The 15,465-nt window shown below is 44.1% G+C and overlaps 1 protein-coding gene across 1 annotated transcript in view; it reads left to right on the top strand.

The window, feature by feature from the left end:
* LOC146267933 (cadherin-23-like) overlaps nt 1–15,465 on the top strand; it is a 93,486-nt gene that overhangs the window by 74,361 nt on the left and 3,660 nt on the right. The window contains exons 10-18 of the mRNA XM_084709412.1: nt 5,162–5,351; nt 5,732–5,877; nt 6,017–6,236; nt 6,667–6,819; nt 6,992–7,105; nt 7,930–8,078; nt 12,877–12,937; nt 13,442–13,590; nt 13,844–13,979. Of these exons, the coding sequence (XP_084565538.1) occupies nt 5,162–5,351; nt 5,732–5,877; nt 6,017–6,236; nt 6,667–6,819; nt 6,992–7,105; nt 7,930–8,078; nt 12,877–12,937; nt 13,442–13,590; nt 13,844–13,979 (1,318 nt within the window). The remainder of the gene's footprint in view (nt 1–5,161; nt 5,352–5,731; nt 5,878–6,016; nt 6,237–6,666; nt 6,820–6,991; nt 7,106–7,929; nt 8,079–12,876; nt 12,938–13,441; nt 13,591–13,843; nt 13,980–15,465) is intronic.

The raw sequence follows: 15,465 nt of genomic DNA, 5'->3' as shown, positions 1-15,465 counted from the left end.
CTTGTGGTTGGCAATGCTCAACCAAGATCTACCAGGGAAAAAACACGATTAAGAGTCACTTGGCTACACCTTGAGTGTCGCAATGATATCATACAGTTAAGGTTAGGTTGGTTAAAGACGTTACTTTGGCCTTAACAACACAACGGTTGTTGATAATTTGGTACTGCGTCTCCCTCACCCATCCACACACCATCTGGTTATAGGCCTCCAAATCTTTGTAGGATTTAAGGTCTTCCGCTGTGTATGGGATCGGTGAGAACACCAGGTAGTTGACTATATTGTGATATGCAGCTGAAGGAAGAATCACCGGGTCGTCACGGATCCAAGAGGGAGCTAACGCTAACTTGTAGGAATCTGCACCACCAATAAATCGTCATTTCTCGAAATATTGTGCATTTTCTTGTGGTCCAAGTCCTTCCCTAGTTGCCTTTGCATCTTGGTCGCGTCTTAATGAGCTTTTCGGTTGTTTGGACATGGCTACATTCACTTAACCCTTGTGTTATCTTCGGGTCATTCTGACCCATCAGTCATTGTGACCCACCGTCGTTTGCAACAACTTTACCGCATACAAAAACAAAGTAAAGCATTTTATTTTAACCGTTGGGCGTTCTCAGACCCCCCACATTGCGAAGGTTAAAAGAAAATTATTTTTATTTGCTTTTGTATTGGGTAAAATTGGGTAAACACAACGATGGTTCGTTATGAACCTTTTGGTTATGTGACCCGAAGGCAGCACAAAGGTTAAAGTATCCAAAGCGCAAAATACTCCATTGTACTCTGTTCAGTTTTTTACACCGAGTGCCTCCACAATGGCTGCGCATCCGGGTTACCGCCCAGAACGTGACGTTGGTGAAAACCCTCTATCTGACTGGCCATCACAAGCGAAAATCGCTCCTAATGCATTAAACAATGATTTCAGAATGATAATCTAGCTACATAGACTGTTAAACGTAGGCCTATGCTATATGGTTGTGATTTCAAATGTAGAACTCAGATGGCTGAGCGGTTAGGAAACCGTTATAGCCCCAAAGTCGATTCCAGGCCGTGACAAATGACGTTGTGTCCTTGGGCAAGGCACTTCACCCAACTTGCCAGAGGAATGTCCCTGTACTTACTATAAGTCGCTCTGGATAAGAGCGTCGGCTAATTGACTAAATCAGGGCTCTCAAATGTCACGCATTGAGAGTGACAGTCACTCATTTCGGTCTTCAGTCACGCCCTCCCGCCACACATTGTATTTCTCACGCAGAAAAAAATATTTATAATAAATTTAATATGCCGCAGCACCCAACCAAAACTCTTCTGGCCGCCCCACTCGCACTATGGAATCGGCAGTCAAGCGTGTCTCCCCTGGAGTTCTTAAGGCCGATTTATACTTCTGCGTCTCCGTTAACGGACAGACGCACGCACGAGTCGGACGGATTGGTTGAATTTATACTACTCCGACGGCTCTGCGTGCTGAAAGCAATTCACCGCTAGAACAGTAGATGGCACTGCACTGCAATGCTCGCTAGGTTATCGAAAAGTCGGAGCAAATTTACAAATTAGCCGCTTCATCAATAAAATAACGGATGGCAGAGCCTGTTTAAGGAGAGCCTTGCCACTCCCTATTAAGCCCCATTGTACCGAATTTGGTTGCAGTTCCACCAGATTTACACTGGGGGTGATCACGAGCGAGTGCATGTTGAATGGGAGTCTATGGAGCTAAACGGCTAAATTAGTCTCTTTTGCCTGATTGTCGTTAAGAAATCTCCGATTTGATTGTAGTTTTTGCATGTTCAACATGGATTATAGGTCAAAAGTTGAATGAACGAGTATTTATGTCCTTTTGATTTCTTACAGGGTGAGTCGTTGTTGCCTTTAACACGTTAGCATTCTGCTAATGAATGCTGATTGGTTAGTGAAGGACTGATACGACCAGAGCTCTTGCTTGATGGCATCCGAAGCGGAATCAGAATGTCAAAGCATTAGCAACATTAGCAACAACATTAGCAAGCCAAAACTCTTTCTAGCATGTGTACTGACAGGGAGAGCCTAACCTGTCAGCTGTGTTGTCGATGTCCTGAGAGAAAAAAGTAAGTGACCAGAGCTTGCCGTAAAGCAGTAGCTCTGGTCGTACAATGTGTATGACGTCAATGACATTTTCAAAAGCTTTTTAGAACAGAAAGGCGACTTTGAAAAAATCTAACAGCCACCAGTGTGTTTTATTTTTGCCTCCCCTTTCGAATTCAGAATTCAAATTACTAGACAAAAAAATATACCCTGAGAAAAGTGGATTTTGAGGGGTATAGTTCCATAGACCTCCATTCATTCTACACTAACTCGTTAGCGCCCTCACATGGAATTTCAACCAGTTCAGAACCCGGAAGTTTCCCGAGAGTGGCAGTTCTCTCTATATTAGACATTCTCTGATATAACCCATAGACATAATAAAGAGTAGACGCTGCATTGGCATATTAGACATTCTCTGCTATAACAGAAATCTAGCAAGAATCCACACCTCAAACAAGTTAATCGAGACGCAAAACCATACGTCCAATCCCAAAAATACGGATATTTTCCGAGACCCAAGACTCTGCCGAACCAGAGATGCCCCTTATATGTCCGTGCGGTCAGAAATACGACTCTACCGGCAGTTTCTAAATCTGGTTGTTTTTGCCTTTTCTGACAAATTTGTGACTAGATTTGCATTGGACTCTATGGGGCGGGAGTTGGACTTTGTCTCGCTTTTGTGGGGCTCTGAACAAATGTGTAAGTCTGTTGGATCCACAGACAACTATGTACGACCAACCAGCACAAAATTAGCTATCTATTGATCCAAAAACGAAGCATGAAGAGCGAAAATTGTGGCAATGCGGGCAAACTAGAAATATTTTTTCAACGACATCCGAAGCTCCCCTCCACGTTTCAGTCTGCACTCCATGTAAATACATGTAAATCTCAGAAACGGTTTGAAAAAGTCCTCAAACATAATCAGTGATATTGAAAAAAGTTTAATAGATATCAAAAAGCTGAATTATTTAAAAATAGTTTAGGGGTTTGTCAACATGTTAAAGTGTAGGCTAAATGGTGGCTCTAGCTGAAAGATTGAGGAAGAAGAGGGATTTAGAAGTTTTAAGAAGTTTGAGAGGATTTGAAAGAAAACTCCATTGGAAACCCATGTTAAAAATAATATGAATATTGATTCATATTAATTCAATCATAAGAAGTACAAAGCTGAAAAGTCACAGCACCCATGGCCTGAAATCAAATTTTTTGATAGCTGAACGATTTTAATAGCTGAAGATTTGAAGGCGCTGAAATGTGTCATGGAAGAAATAGAAGAAGAAGATGCTGAATAAAGATTCAAAGAACAATACTTGGAATGCTAAAGCAGCATTCCAACAATTATCCCAGTATAATTATCATAGCCACATAAGTGTTAACAGCCTACAATTGTTAATAGCCTACAATTGCAAAATGAACATATACCTCTATCCTCCATTTTCCCGACACAAAATGTTAAAAAGTTAGGCTACTGGATAATGTATTGATTAATAGTAGGTTATTTATAAAACAATGTAAAAAAAAGTCAATTTAGATGTGTTTAGAGGGTGTCTGTTTTTTTAATCAATGAAGTAAAGGTCTATAAAAAAGGACCTTGACCTACGTAGCCTATTGTTCACGTCAATCATGGCGTGTCATTTTATTTTGATGAAGTGGTGGATGAGGGAGCTGCTTAAAGGGAATGTTCTTTCTGGAAGAAGTCACATGGCCGTGTGCATTGCTCTTTGCCGTGGTGGATCGATATAATCCATGTTCTACCTCTCGGCCTGCCTACAGACTGGTGCACACAAGTTTTTGCTGACACATTAGTTGAGAGAACAACCATTTTTTGACAGACCACGGTCACATTGTAGGTCAAACACAAGTTAACATCTCACTATCAACTTCTCCCCACTATTGTCCTGCTGCTGTCTTTGGCAGTGTGGTGTCTCTAATTAAGCCCTGATTGTCCATTAATTAACGAGCCGCTGCTGAGTGTAATTAAGAGGGTCCGATTGCTAATTAAAATGTAGCCTGCAGTCATTCGCATACCAAATGACCTGAGCATCTGAGCTGAAAAGAGGAGGCATCATACAGAATGAGAGATGGAAAAGAAGAGAGAGAAGAGAGATAAATGGGTTTGAGTGATGGTTACGCAGTATCATTGAGCAAACATGAATAGTCTTTCTTACTTTAGTGTCTTTGTTACCTTATTCTCAACTGATCTCTCTATTTACTGCTTTGACTTCCAGTCAGGGTTCTGTTGTTAAGCCCTTTATAAATGTGTCATGTAGAGACCCACCTTTAATGTAGCTCAGTAAATTCCCTACAACCACCCCTCAGCCTCCTATCCTGTAATTAGGCTGGCTGGATTTTGCCCACGGTGGGTTTCCATGGCAAGGGTAGGGCTGGACCGACCCACCTTTTGATCTGTAGAGAGGGTGGCCGAGGCTGGAGACTTCAGGTCACTGTCCAGCCATGCACACACACACACTGTCCAGCCCTGCTCACACACACTCTGACCAACCTTCTCACACATACGTTTAAACATTCCCCCCAACCGCCTTAGGTCTCTCACACACTGCTCTCTGTCCTAAGAACCTCAGGTCAGTAGACAAGGCTAATTGTTTTCACAATGTCTTTTACGTTTTCACCAAGGCACCGATTGATTACTTCAACCTATGAGTACGCTTCCACCCCTTGCTCTTATCTCTCCCTCCCCTTACCCCTCCCACCCATGCTTCTGTATCTTCTAGTCATTGTCTCACAGTTTTCAACCTCGTCCTTTTAATATTTAAATAACAGCCAAATATGTGTTCCTCTAATGACCAATGAACCAGTTTTCAGCATTTCTACATCGGTTAGGTGAATAATTGATTGACCCTTTGAAACGCTCAGTGTTTTAGCCTGTCGCTGCACCAGACTCTACTAACCCCGTTTTTTTCTGTGTATTCTTTCCTCTCCTCTATCTCTTCCACCCCTCTATCCTTCCCCCGTCCATCCTCTTCTCTCCCCCCTTCCCTCCATCATCTCCTCACTGCTTTCTCCCCTCCCTTTCCTCCGCCCTTCATCTTCTATGTCTTTTCTCCCATCCCCTCTCTCCCTCCTTACCCTCCTCCATCTTCCACCTCTCCAGGTGCTGGCTGTGGATACAGACAGTGGGGAAAATGGCACAGTGGTGTACAGCATCAGCCCTCCCAACCCGTTCTACACCATCAGCAACCGGACTGGGAAGATCCGGACAAGCGGAGCTGTGCTGGACCGGGAGAGCACCAACCCCAAGGAGGCCCTGCTCATGAGGACCATCATCATCTCAGCCACCGACCGTATGGCTTCTTCCTCTTTCCTATGGCTACATTGCTGACTGACTGGCTGTGTTGCTGACTGGCTGTGTTGCTGGTTAGCTGGGTTGCTGGTTAACTGTGTTGCTGACGGTTTGGTTGTGTTGTTGATAAGCTAGCTGTGTTGTTGACTGACTGGCTGGGTTGATGACTGGCTTGCTTGAAATGGCCTGTTTTCTCTCAGTTTTTTGGGTTAACCTCTAGCTGGTGGGTAATGTCAGTTGAGTTAGCTGGTCAAGATTTTCTATACTAGCATAGTATATATAAGCATTCTGCTAACTTTCATTGTGACAATGAAACCTTTATTTGATTATTAAAAAAACGTTCCTGAGTTTAATGTTTGTCCCTCTGGCACCCCCTTGTAGTGGGCAGGCCTCCACTGCATTCCTCAGTCAGCACCACAGTCTACGTCAACCTGCTTGACCTCAACGACAACGATCCCACCTTTGTCAACCTGCCCTTCACTGCTGAGGTGCCAGAGGGCCTCCCCATCGGATCCTCTATCTTCAGGGTAAACACCCAGGACAGCTGGCAACATAATGGACACTCATCATTCAACATCATACATCATTCAACCTCCTCCACTTTTTCCCTGTCCTCCTCTCCTTCCTGTCCTACTCTTCTGCTCCCTCTCTCTTCTCCTTACACAGGTTCAGGTGGACGACCCTGACGAGGGCGGTAACGGTGCGGTTACCATGGCACTACAGGTGGGCATGCCCCGTCTCGACTTCTATCTGAACACCTCCACCGGCGTGCTAGTCTCCACATCAACATTGGATCGCGAGAAGATAGGCCTGTACATGCTGAGGATTGTGGCGTACGACTCGGGGAAGTTCCCTCGCACCTCCACTAGTACCCTCACCATCACAAGTATGGACCTGGGGTCAGGGATTATGGGTCAGGGGTGACATACCATACACTGGCTGAATATCAGAGTAACAGAGGAGATACGTATCTGACTTATAATAAGTTTAAACAAATTTCACATCCAATCATATCTAATAAGATCAAGTTTTTACATTTTATTAATTTGTAAGTTTATGATGATTTACGTTTTGAAAAGTTATTTCGAGGTTAGAGAGATGGTCAAACACAATCTTTGTGTGAATAAGATGCTATGTGTATTGCTGCCACCTACTGGATGGATTCTTCTGCCTCTGAGATTTACAGCTATGGTTCACCTTCAAAGAGGGATATGTCAAAGAGGGATATGTCAAAGATCAAGATGAAAACATGATAAATACAGTATGAGTACATTTGCGTCTGTCCGTGTGTGTGTCTCTGTGTCTCTTCGGGGCAGTCCTGGATGTGAACGACGAGACGCCCACCTTCTTCCCAAGGGTGTACAATGTATCTCTGAAGGAGAGCGTGCCCAGAGACTATGTGGTGGCACGCCTCAACTGCTCCGACAACGATGCCGGCCTCAACGCCGAGCTCAGCTACTTTATCACAGGTCAGAGGTCACAGGTTCTGTGAGTGGCTGTGTGTTTGCATGTGTGTGTGTGCCTAAATGTGAGTGTTTATGTGCATTTATGTACATCAGTGAACAGACTAGTAAGTTAAACCCATTGTGCATTTTAATGCAGTACATATGTATGTGTGTGTGCGCGTGTGTGTGTTGCCAGAGGGTAACCAGGATGGTAAATTCAGCGTGACCTTCAGAGGGGGAGTTTTGCGAACCGTGGTGGCGCTGGACAGAGAGACCCAGGCTGCCTACACACTGGTCATTGAAGCTATAGGTGAGTTCTATAGTCTAGTCTACAGAAGCTGTCCTTTTGGGTGTGAGAGTGACTGAGTGCTCAGCAGAGTGGTTGGTTGGTACTTCATTATGGTGCAGTGAGTTGAAGTTGATGGTATCTGTCTCTCCCTTTATCCATTTCTTAAGGCCCGTTCACACCAAGAGCGATATATAAAGATGCAATTTTAAGAATCGTTCTATATTTAAAACAATAGCAGAGACCACACCACAATGATAACAACAACTATAAAGCGGAACAATATAATTGGGATCACTTTCCAACCTTTTTTTTTCAGCTAATGAACTGTAAAACACTCACAAACATTCAGAATCCATCTGAATTTAAAGCGCCCACACATTTGAAATGGAAGACAACATTGCGAGAAGCTACTTGTCAAGGTTGGTGTGGCAAATATAGTTATAGTAATAGTTATTGTTATCGTCCTTGGTGTGAACGGGTCTTCAGAGGTGTATGTATTACCTCTAAAGGATTAAGATTTAGAGTGTGCAGGTCACACAGCTTGTGCAACAGTCTCTGTTCCTCTCTGTGACTGAAGCAAGAACCAAAACTTTTCTGGGGTTTCCTGTTGTTCTAGTATCAGTTGATTAACCAACTGTGTGTGTGTGTGTGGAGGGTGTGTGTGTGTGTGTGTGTGTGTGTGTGTTTTTGCCCATTTGTATCAGATGTTGTTTTTGTGATTTCTCATTGACATTGAAAGTAAATTATGAGTTCATATAGTGAACAACAAAACATGCATGTGTCTGTATGTGTGTGTGTGTCTGTGCTTGTGCTCACCTTTGTGTCCATGTGTGCGTGTGTGTCAGACAATGGACCAGCAGGCAGCAGGAAGACCGGTACGGCCATGGTGTATATAGAGGTCCTGGACGTGAACGACAACAGGCCTATTTTCCTACAGAACAGCTATGAGACCAGCATACTGGAGACTGTGGCCCAAGGGACCAGCATCCTGCAGGTACACACGCTCACATACAGTACTCACACACTCATGCACACATTCACATACCATACACACACAGATATGGAGACACAAATGCACAAACAGACAAAAATTCAGACACACACACAATCATGAAACAAGGCAACATTTTAGAAAACATTATTTACTAACTGTTACTAAAACAACAATCAATTTACAATACAAAACTAAATAAAACATGTAAATTATCCTTTTGGAAAGGGCTCAAGCCAGCCCTTCCCATCCTGTCAGTAGCTACACAACCTCCAAACACCCAAGGACTGAATCTAAGATGGCCTCATCAAAGCTTTGTCAAATATTAGTGTCACTGCAGTGTTCTGAACTTGCTGTTCACAAGGAAGCATCACGTGTGAGTTGAGTCATCCTCAGGTGGGGCCTGTCATATTTCTGTGACAAAGTCAAACAGGCAGGGCATGGTGAGGTGGGGCTGCTGGGGGATGCTGTCGGCCTGTGGTCGGACCAGGGTGACATGGGTGTTGGCAGGGTCCACCTCGGGCCTGCGCTGTGGCGGTCTCCTGAAGGAGCAGGAGTAGGAACGGCGGTAGGAGCCCAGCCTCTTCCACAGCTTCAGTTGGGGCTCGCTGGAAAGAGAAGATCCGCAAGCCAGGGCCTCTCTTGGGCTGCAGCCCCCCTCAAAGCTCCCCTCTTGGGTTGAGGACGGCCTGCAGATGGCCAGGCAGGCTGCAACAAGTGCAAACAGGAAAAACAGACCCAGTACCAGCATGATGGTCAGGGCAGGGTCATGAGGTAGTGGGGACAGATAGATTGGGGTGGAGAGGGATTGAGAGAGAGGGGTGGATAAGGAAAGAGAGAAGGAGGTGGAGAGTGGGGGAGAGAGGGAAGTAAAGATAGGAGAAAGGGACATGGAAACAGTATTGGACTCTGCAAAGGAGGAGACTGAGGAGATGTTGAACCCTGGATCACTGGAGTTCATCTTGGTTCTGTATAGAGGAGAGGGCAGGACACAGAGATTAGAGGTGGTGAGTGTGGGTGTGTTTGTGTGGATGTGGGTGTGAAGGATCACTTGAACTCTATCAGTGTCACAGCAGCTCTCTTGATATGTGCTGCCTCACTGGCCAAGCTGAGTAAGGCTTATTTGGGGGGCTAATTAGGATCGTACCCTCAAGGAGTTGTTACACGCACGCACGCACACACACACACACACCATAACACGTGTGCACATAGGCTATAAAATTTGACATTTGGTGCAATTATGTAGCTATTAAATCAATGTCTACACTGAGTTGATGCTTGACAGAGTTTCTTCAGTGTAATACAAATTGGGTTTATTAACGTACCCCCCACCCGTTAGAACAACCACACCCATCACCCCTCCAGTCATTATAATACCCCCACCCACCACCATCCCACACACCACCCATCTTCTCTGTACCCCTCCTCACTAGCACAGTAACATTTGTAAATGTCATCGTATTTAATTCAGTGGAGACAAAGCATGGCTTATCGGTTTAGGGGAAACACATTGGGACATGAAATTATTTTTGAGAGCAAATGCCAGGAAAGCTGGGAAAAGGCCACTGGAGCAGGATAGCTCGTTAGAGCACTAGTTCATTAATCACCCACTCCCCAGTGCCCCCCACACACACTCACACACACACATACACTGTCACTCTCTCATTGTTGCTCACTCTTTACTTTTGACACCTCAGTTACTCTTTGACAACCTACCCTCTTTGCCAATAATAAACCCATAAGCATAACACCTTTTGAATGACTATCTCTCTCTGTGTCTATCTCTGGCTTTCTCTCTAACCTTGTCTCCCTATTTTTATAAATACGATGTCAACATTATGATCAACAATGAGCAAAGTTCAGGACATACATGTACAGTACCTCTTCATCAGCTCTCAAAGCTCCCTCATTAGCAAATTTTGCAGGGGGCATATCATCTGCCCCTCCTCCCCTCTACTCCCTACCCTTCCCTTCCTCACCCAGCCTGTATCCATAAAGTCTGAAACTCACAAACACTCCACATATGTACGGGACACGTATCTATTGCATATTTTACAATTACGACCATACAAAAACAGATTATACATATACAATCTTGTTAAAAGTACCTTGTTCAGCTCTGATTCAAACTTGTTCCTTGGCTCCACACTCCTTTCCCCTCACTCTGCTTCTTTCACCAACAGTGAGGAGGGGAAGGGGAGAACAGGACTGGGGGATAGAATTGTGATCATTAAATCTCTCCAGTGTTTTAACCCGGGAGAGCCTTAGACAATGCTGAGTTTCTGGAGCTTTATTGAGGTTTACGGTTGAATCTCCTGACAGAAACACAACAAACGCTCAGATTACCAGTGCTTGGCCTGGCAACATGGGCTCAACAGGTTGACACCCCTCCTAGAGCTGAGATGGTACAGTCTGCTGTGTAACACCCTATTCATCACTCACCAGACTGACCCCCCACTCTCTTTTCTCCCGCCCCCCTCTCTCTTCCTCTTTCTCCTCTCCTCTCCACATCTCTTTATAAAGCTAATGAGACTAAAGCAGGGCCCCTCTTCATGGAGGGTGTGTGTGTGTGTGTGCATATGGTGTGTGTGCATGTAGTGTTTGTGTGTGTGTTTGTACATGCAATGTATGTTCGAGGTGGCTTAGATGATGTGTGTGCTTGGGTAGTTTGGTGTCTGTGATGATCACAGTGCTGGTTGGATGTTTGTGCATGTGGGATGTTAGTGCATGCAAATGTATGTGTGTTTTTAATGACATGTTTTTTCCAAGCATACCCACAGGTGTATCTCTAAGTTATCTAACTCCTGGCTGCACTCAGTATTATTTCATGGAACCATCTCAGAATGGACCACGGAGCCTGGCTGTCTGTAGTCTGTTTGTGTCTCTGTCTTCTGCTGGCTGCCAGCCTGCCTGTCACAGATACAGGGAGAGAAAGAGAAGGAAAGACCAAGAGAGAGCAGTGTAAACAGGGGCGAGAGAGGGATGGGTAGGAAATATATGAGATTATTAGAGAAAGGAAGAAAGAGGGTAGAGAAAAAGCATGGCAGAAAGAGAGAGAGCGAGAGAGAGAGCGAGAGAGAGAGCGAGAGAGAGAGCGAGAGAGAGAGCGAGAGAGAGAGCGAGAGAGAGAGAGAGAGAGAGAGAGAGCGAGAGAGAGAGAGAGAGAGAGAGAGAGAGAGAGAGTTGTGGAATGGTGGCCAGGTTGTATTGGGGTTGTTGTGGTAGCAAGCTCCAGAGGGGTGTGTGATTGTCTGAGGGAGGGTTGATGATGGTGATGATGGTTCAGAGTATTTTGTAGTGTGTCCATGTGTTTGAGTGTGTTAGTATAATATGATCATAATGTGCTCCGTCTTGTCAAATTGGGTATTGTTATATATGAGTATGCTTTGTTAAAGCTTTGAGGGTGTGAGTCTGCGCGTGCTTAATTGTTCCATCCTTGTGTTCATGTGTGTGTGTGTGTAAGGTATTTATTTGTGTGTGGTTCCTTATTAAGTCCTGGGGGGTATTCCAGAAAGTGGGTTTAGTGAAAACCCTGAGTTGGGTAACCCTGAGAACTCTGGGTTTTCCGTTCCAGAAAGAGAGGTAACGCAAACTGTGGGTCAGTGTCCATGGTAACTGACGATGTGAACCTAACCTGCTTTTGCATAACAAACTCTGCATTTCTACTTATCCCCTATCCTCTTTCTGAGCATGAAACAGTTGGCAGACATGGGGTATTTTTTCCTGGTTCAAATGACCGATGTCAAAACATTTTTTTATTTGCTTAGCCTTATGTCGGGAGAGCATTATAAGACCGCTTTAAATTCCTGATGAATACGTTACCATTTTCAGTCACCCCATAATTTATGTTTGCAACATTCTCAGCTCTAACATCGCTAATGTTACACAACGTGGACATGCACTCAGAACTGACCAAATGCTTTTTGGCACAGAAATAAAAATAAATCATTGACATTTTATTTGGTCTTCTTAATTGTCTACAAATAGAAATCCAACAGTGAGTATATATTGTTCCTACAATTAACATTACATTTAATTCCACAGTTCAACATGCAGCAGTCAATGTCTCTTTATCATCATAATCATCATCATCTTGTGATGAAAAGCATTCTGTTCTGTTCAGAATTCTGCTACTACAAGTTGAAATAGGCACTGACTGATATTTACTTATGTCAAATATAATTAACACCAAGGTGATGAGGCTACAATCAAGAGCTTATAGGCCTAAGCAAGATATGCCTTACCTGTTTGTAATATGTTTTTAAATTTCATTTTAAGCTGCTCTCCAGTGTGCTTTGCACCTGTGGGATACACCTGCGTGAACAATCTATTTCATACATTACACCACTTTTTCACCTATAATATTAACGGACAGTATGGTTAAATGTTCAATGTATGAACTGGCTACTGCATTCAAATGTAGGCCTGCGTTGACTCGGCCAGCAATTGTCTCTCCTTCGCTGCTATTGCCATGTGCTTTTTTTATGGAATGTGTGCTCAGATTCTCCATAAACACATTAACACATCTAACTGAAGTGGGGTGAAGCAGGAGGACGTTTTTTGTCACCGGGTGCCATGGTGGATTAGTATAGGAGTTCCATTGATGTTGACTTTTTATAGTCCTCATGCACACGCTTAACTCAGAGTGGACATACTCAGAGTTGAACTAATTCAAACAAGCTGTTTTGGAACAGAAAAGTCAAAGTTTAGGGTTAGGCTTACAGTTTGTTAAACCCGCTTTCTGGAATACCCTCCCTGGTGAGTGTGTGTAAGATGTTTCTTTGTGAATGTGTGTCTGCAGGTGCAGGCCACAGATGCAGACCAGGGAGATAATGGCAGGGTTCTCTACAGGATCCTTTCCGGTGAGTGTGACTTCTTCTTTCCTGTCTCACATGCGCTGGCGATGGGACTCTCCCATACACTGTGCTGAAGTAAACAACTTGAACACGGCAACAAACAACACATGTATTACCATATTGCATAACTTTACTTTCTGCCTCCCTTTTGTGAGTGTGTGTGTTTGTATGTCTTTGGTTGGGTGTGTGTTTGTTTATGTGTGTGTGCTTGCATATATGTGTGCTTGCATATGTATGTATGTATGTATGAGTGTGTGTGTATGTGTGCTTGCCTATGTATGTATGTATGTATGTATGTATGTATGTATGTATGTATGTATGTATGTATGTATGTATGTATGTATGTATGTATGTATGTATGTATGTATGTATGTATGTATGTATGTATGTATGTATGTATGTATGTATGTATGTATGTATGTATGTATGTATGTATGTATGTATGTATGTATGTATGTATGTATGTATGTATGTATGTATGTATGTATGTATGTATGTATGTATGTGCAGGCAACAGCAACAGTCAGTTCAGCATCAACCAGCTTACAGGCATGATAACACGGGGCCTCAGGAACCTGGACAGAGAGACTAGCAGCTCCCATGTGCTGGAGGTGGAGGCCTACAACAGTGACCAGGGCCCCATGAGGAGCTCAGTACGGGTGAGGGGGGAGAGAGGGAGTTGACGAGGGAGAAAAAGGAGCAAGAGTGTGGGGGGGTAAGATGAGAGCATTGAGGTGAGGTGAGGAGAGAGGATAAACTATTAGTGTTTGTACAGTGTAGAAACCACCAGATAGAAGTTCTGGGAAATGCATGAAGTTGCCTTAATTTATTTAGAGAGTGAATAAACTTGTGAAACAGATAAGTAACGCCGGTACATGTATTCCGTGTGTACATGTGTGTGTCCCCCTGCAGGTGATTGTGTATGTGGAGGATGCCAATGACGAGGTGCCCGTGTTCACCCAGCAGCAGTACAATCGTCTGGGCCTCCGAGAGACAGCGGGCATCGGAACCTCCGTCATTGTGGTGCGGGCTACAGACCCCGACACTGGTGGGTGTGTGTATGCGTGCGTGTTTGTGTGCACAACCTTCAACCTTCTGTGAGGACCACAATGTGACAAAATACCTTTAAAGTGAGGACATTTTTCTTTGTGAGGACATTTTATAAGGTCCTCACAAGCAAATCACTTCAAACTCTTACACTGGCCATAGGCATCCTATGGCCATAGGCACCCACCTCTGCAAATTTCACCATAAGTCCTCACATATGTGGTAGGCCCTCAAAAACTGTGTTTTGGCTCTATGTTCTAGGGCACTACTGTAGACCAGGCTTGGTGTAGCAGTTGGATTTTTCCATTGAGTTGTAGACTTTTTTTGATTGGTTTCTGAATCAGGGCGATTTTTCTGATTGGCTAGAATTGTCACCACAAGCAGCCACCTGCTTTTCTTCATTTGGGAAACCCAAATGCAACACATAGACCTGGATTAACTCCTATATCAGTTACTAAATAACTCACATTTTATATTTGAGCTTGGGCAAAAAAAGTTAAACGGCTGCTACTTCAAAGTTTATTACAATCTAGCCAAACATAACATTTATAAAAATCAATGGCGATTTTGGCATGACTTTTTTGTTTTTATTCCTGTACATGTCCTCATTTTGGGACCATAAAAAAACGTCTGGCCAAGATTTATAAATTTGCGAAAATGTCCAGGGTTCGGATTTAGTTGCATTATGATGTGCATCAGGTCAAATAATTCAATGTGTGCGTACATTTGCATTGCCACTCTTAGTAAATATCGCATTTTCCAACACCATTTGATCGATTATAAGATGCTTGCTGCAACTGTTGACCACATTTCTGCCTGTTAATCTTTCGCGAAGCACGAAGCGCCGTTGGGCGAGTGGCAGTTTGAAAACGACACTCCTCCCCCACCCTTCTGCCTTGCACTTGCAATCTGACTTCTTGACAGATGATTGTTTTACATATGTTGATGAATTCTATATGTGCAAATTCAGGAAAAGGTTTTGAATAATACTACGTTTAGCTTCCTCATTAGGTTTTAGAGTCTAGTGACTTAACTGTAAATTGTTATCTGATATCTGATATTCAGCCAAACTTTGCAGTCAAACCTTCTAGCACAGCACATCTCACTCACCCCTCCCCCACTAGGTTTTAAGTGGCATAGCTGGTTCAAGTGAAGTTTGTGGCAGGTGGTCAGTGGTGGAGGTCCACACCAGCACAGTCAGACACACAGGCCAGAACAGAACCACACAGGCAAGCACAGAACCATACAGGCCAGAACAAGACCACACAGGCCAGCACAGAACCACACAGGCCAGAACAAGACCACACAGGCCAGCACAGTCAGCCACACAGGCAAGCACAGAACCATACGGGCCAGAACAGGACCACACAGGCAAGCAAAGAACCATACAGGCCAGAACAGGACCGCACAGGCAAGCACAGTCAACCACACAGGCAAGCACAGAACTATACAGGCCAGAACAGGACCACACAGGCAAGCATAGAACC

This window comes from Hypomesus nipponensis, chromosome 11 (assembly GCF_054491055.1).
Source record: "Hypomesus nipponensis isolate SF chromosome 11, ASM5449105v1, whole genome shotgun sequence".
Taxonomy (NCBI): Eukaryota; Metazoa; Chordata; class Actinopteri; order Osmeriformes; family Osmeridae; genus Hypomesus; species Hypomesus nipponensis.
The sequence above is the reverse complement of the archived record's forward strand: the minus strand, read 5'-3'. Positions and strand labels throughout refer to the sequence as shown.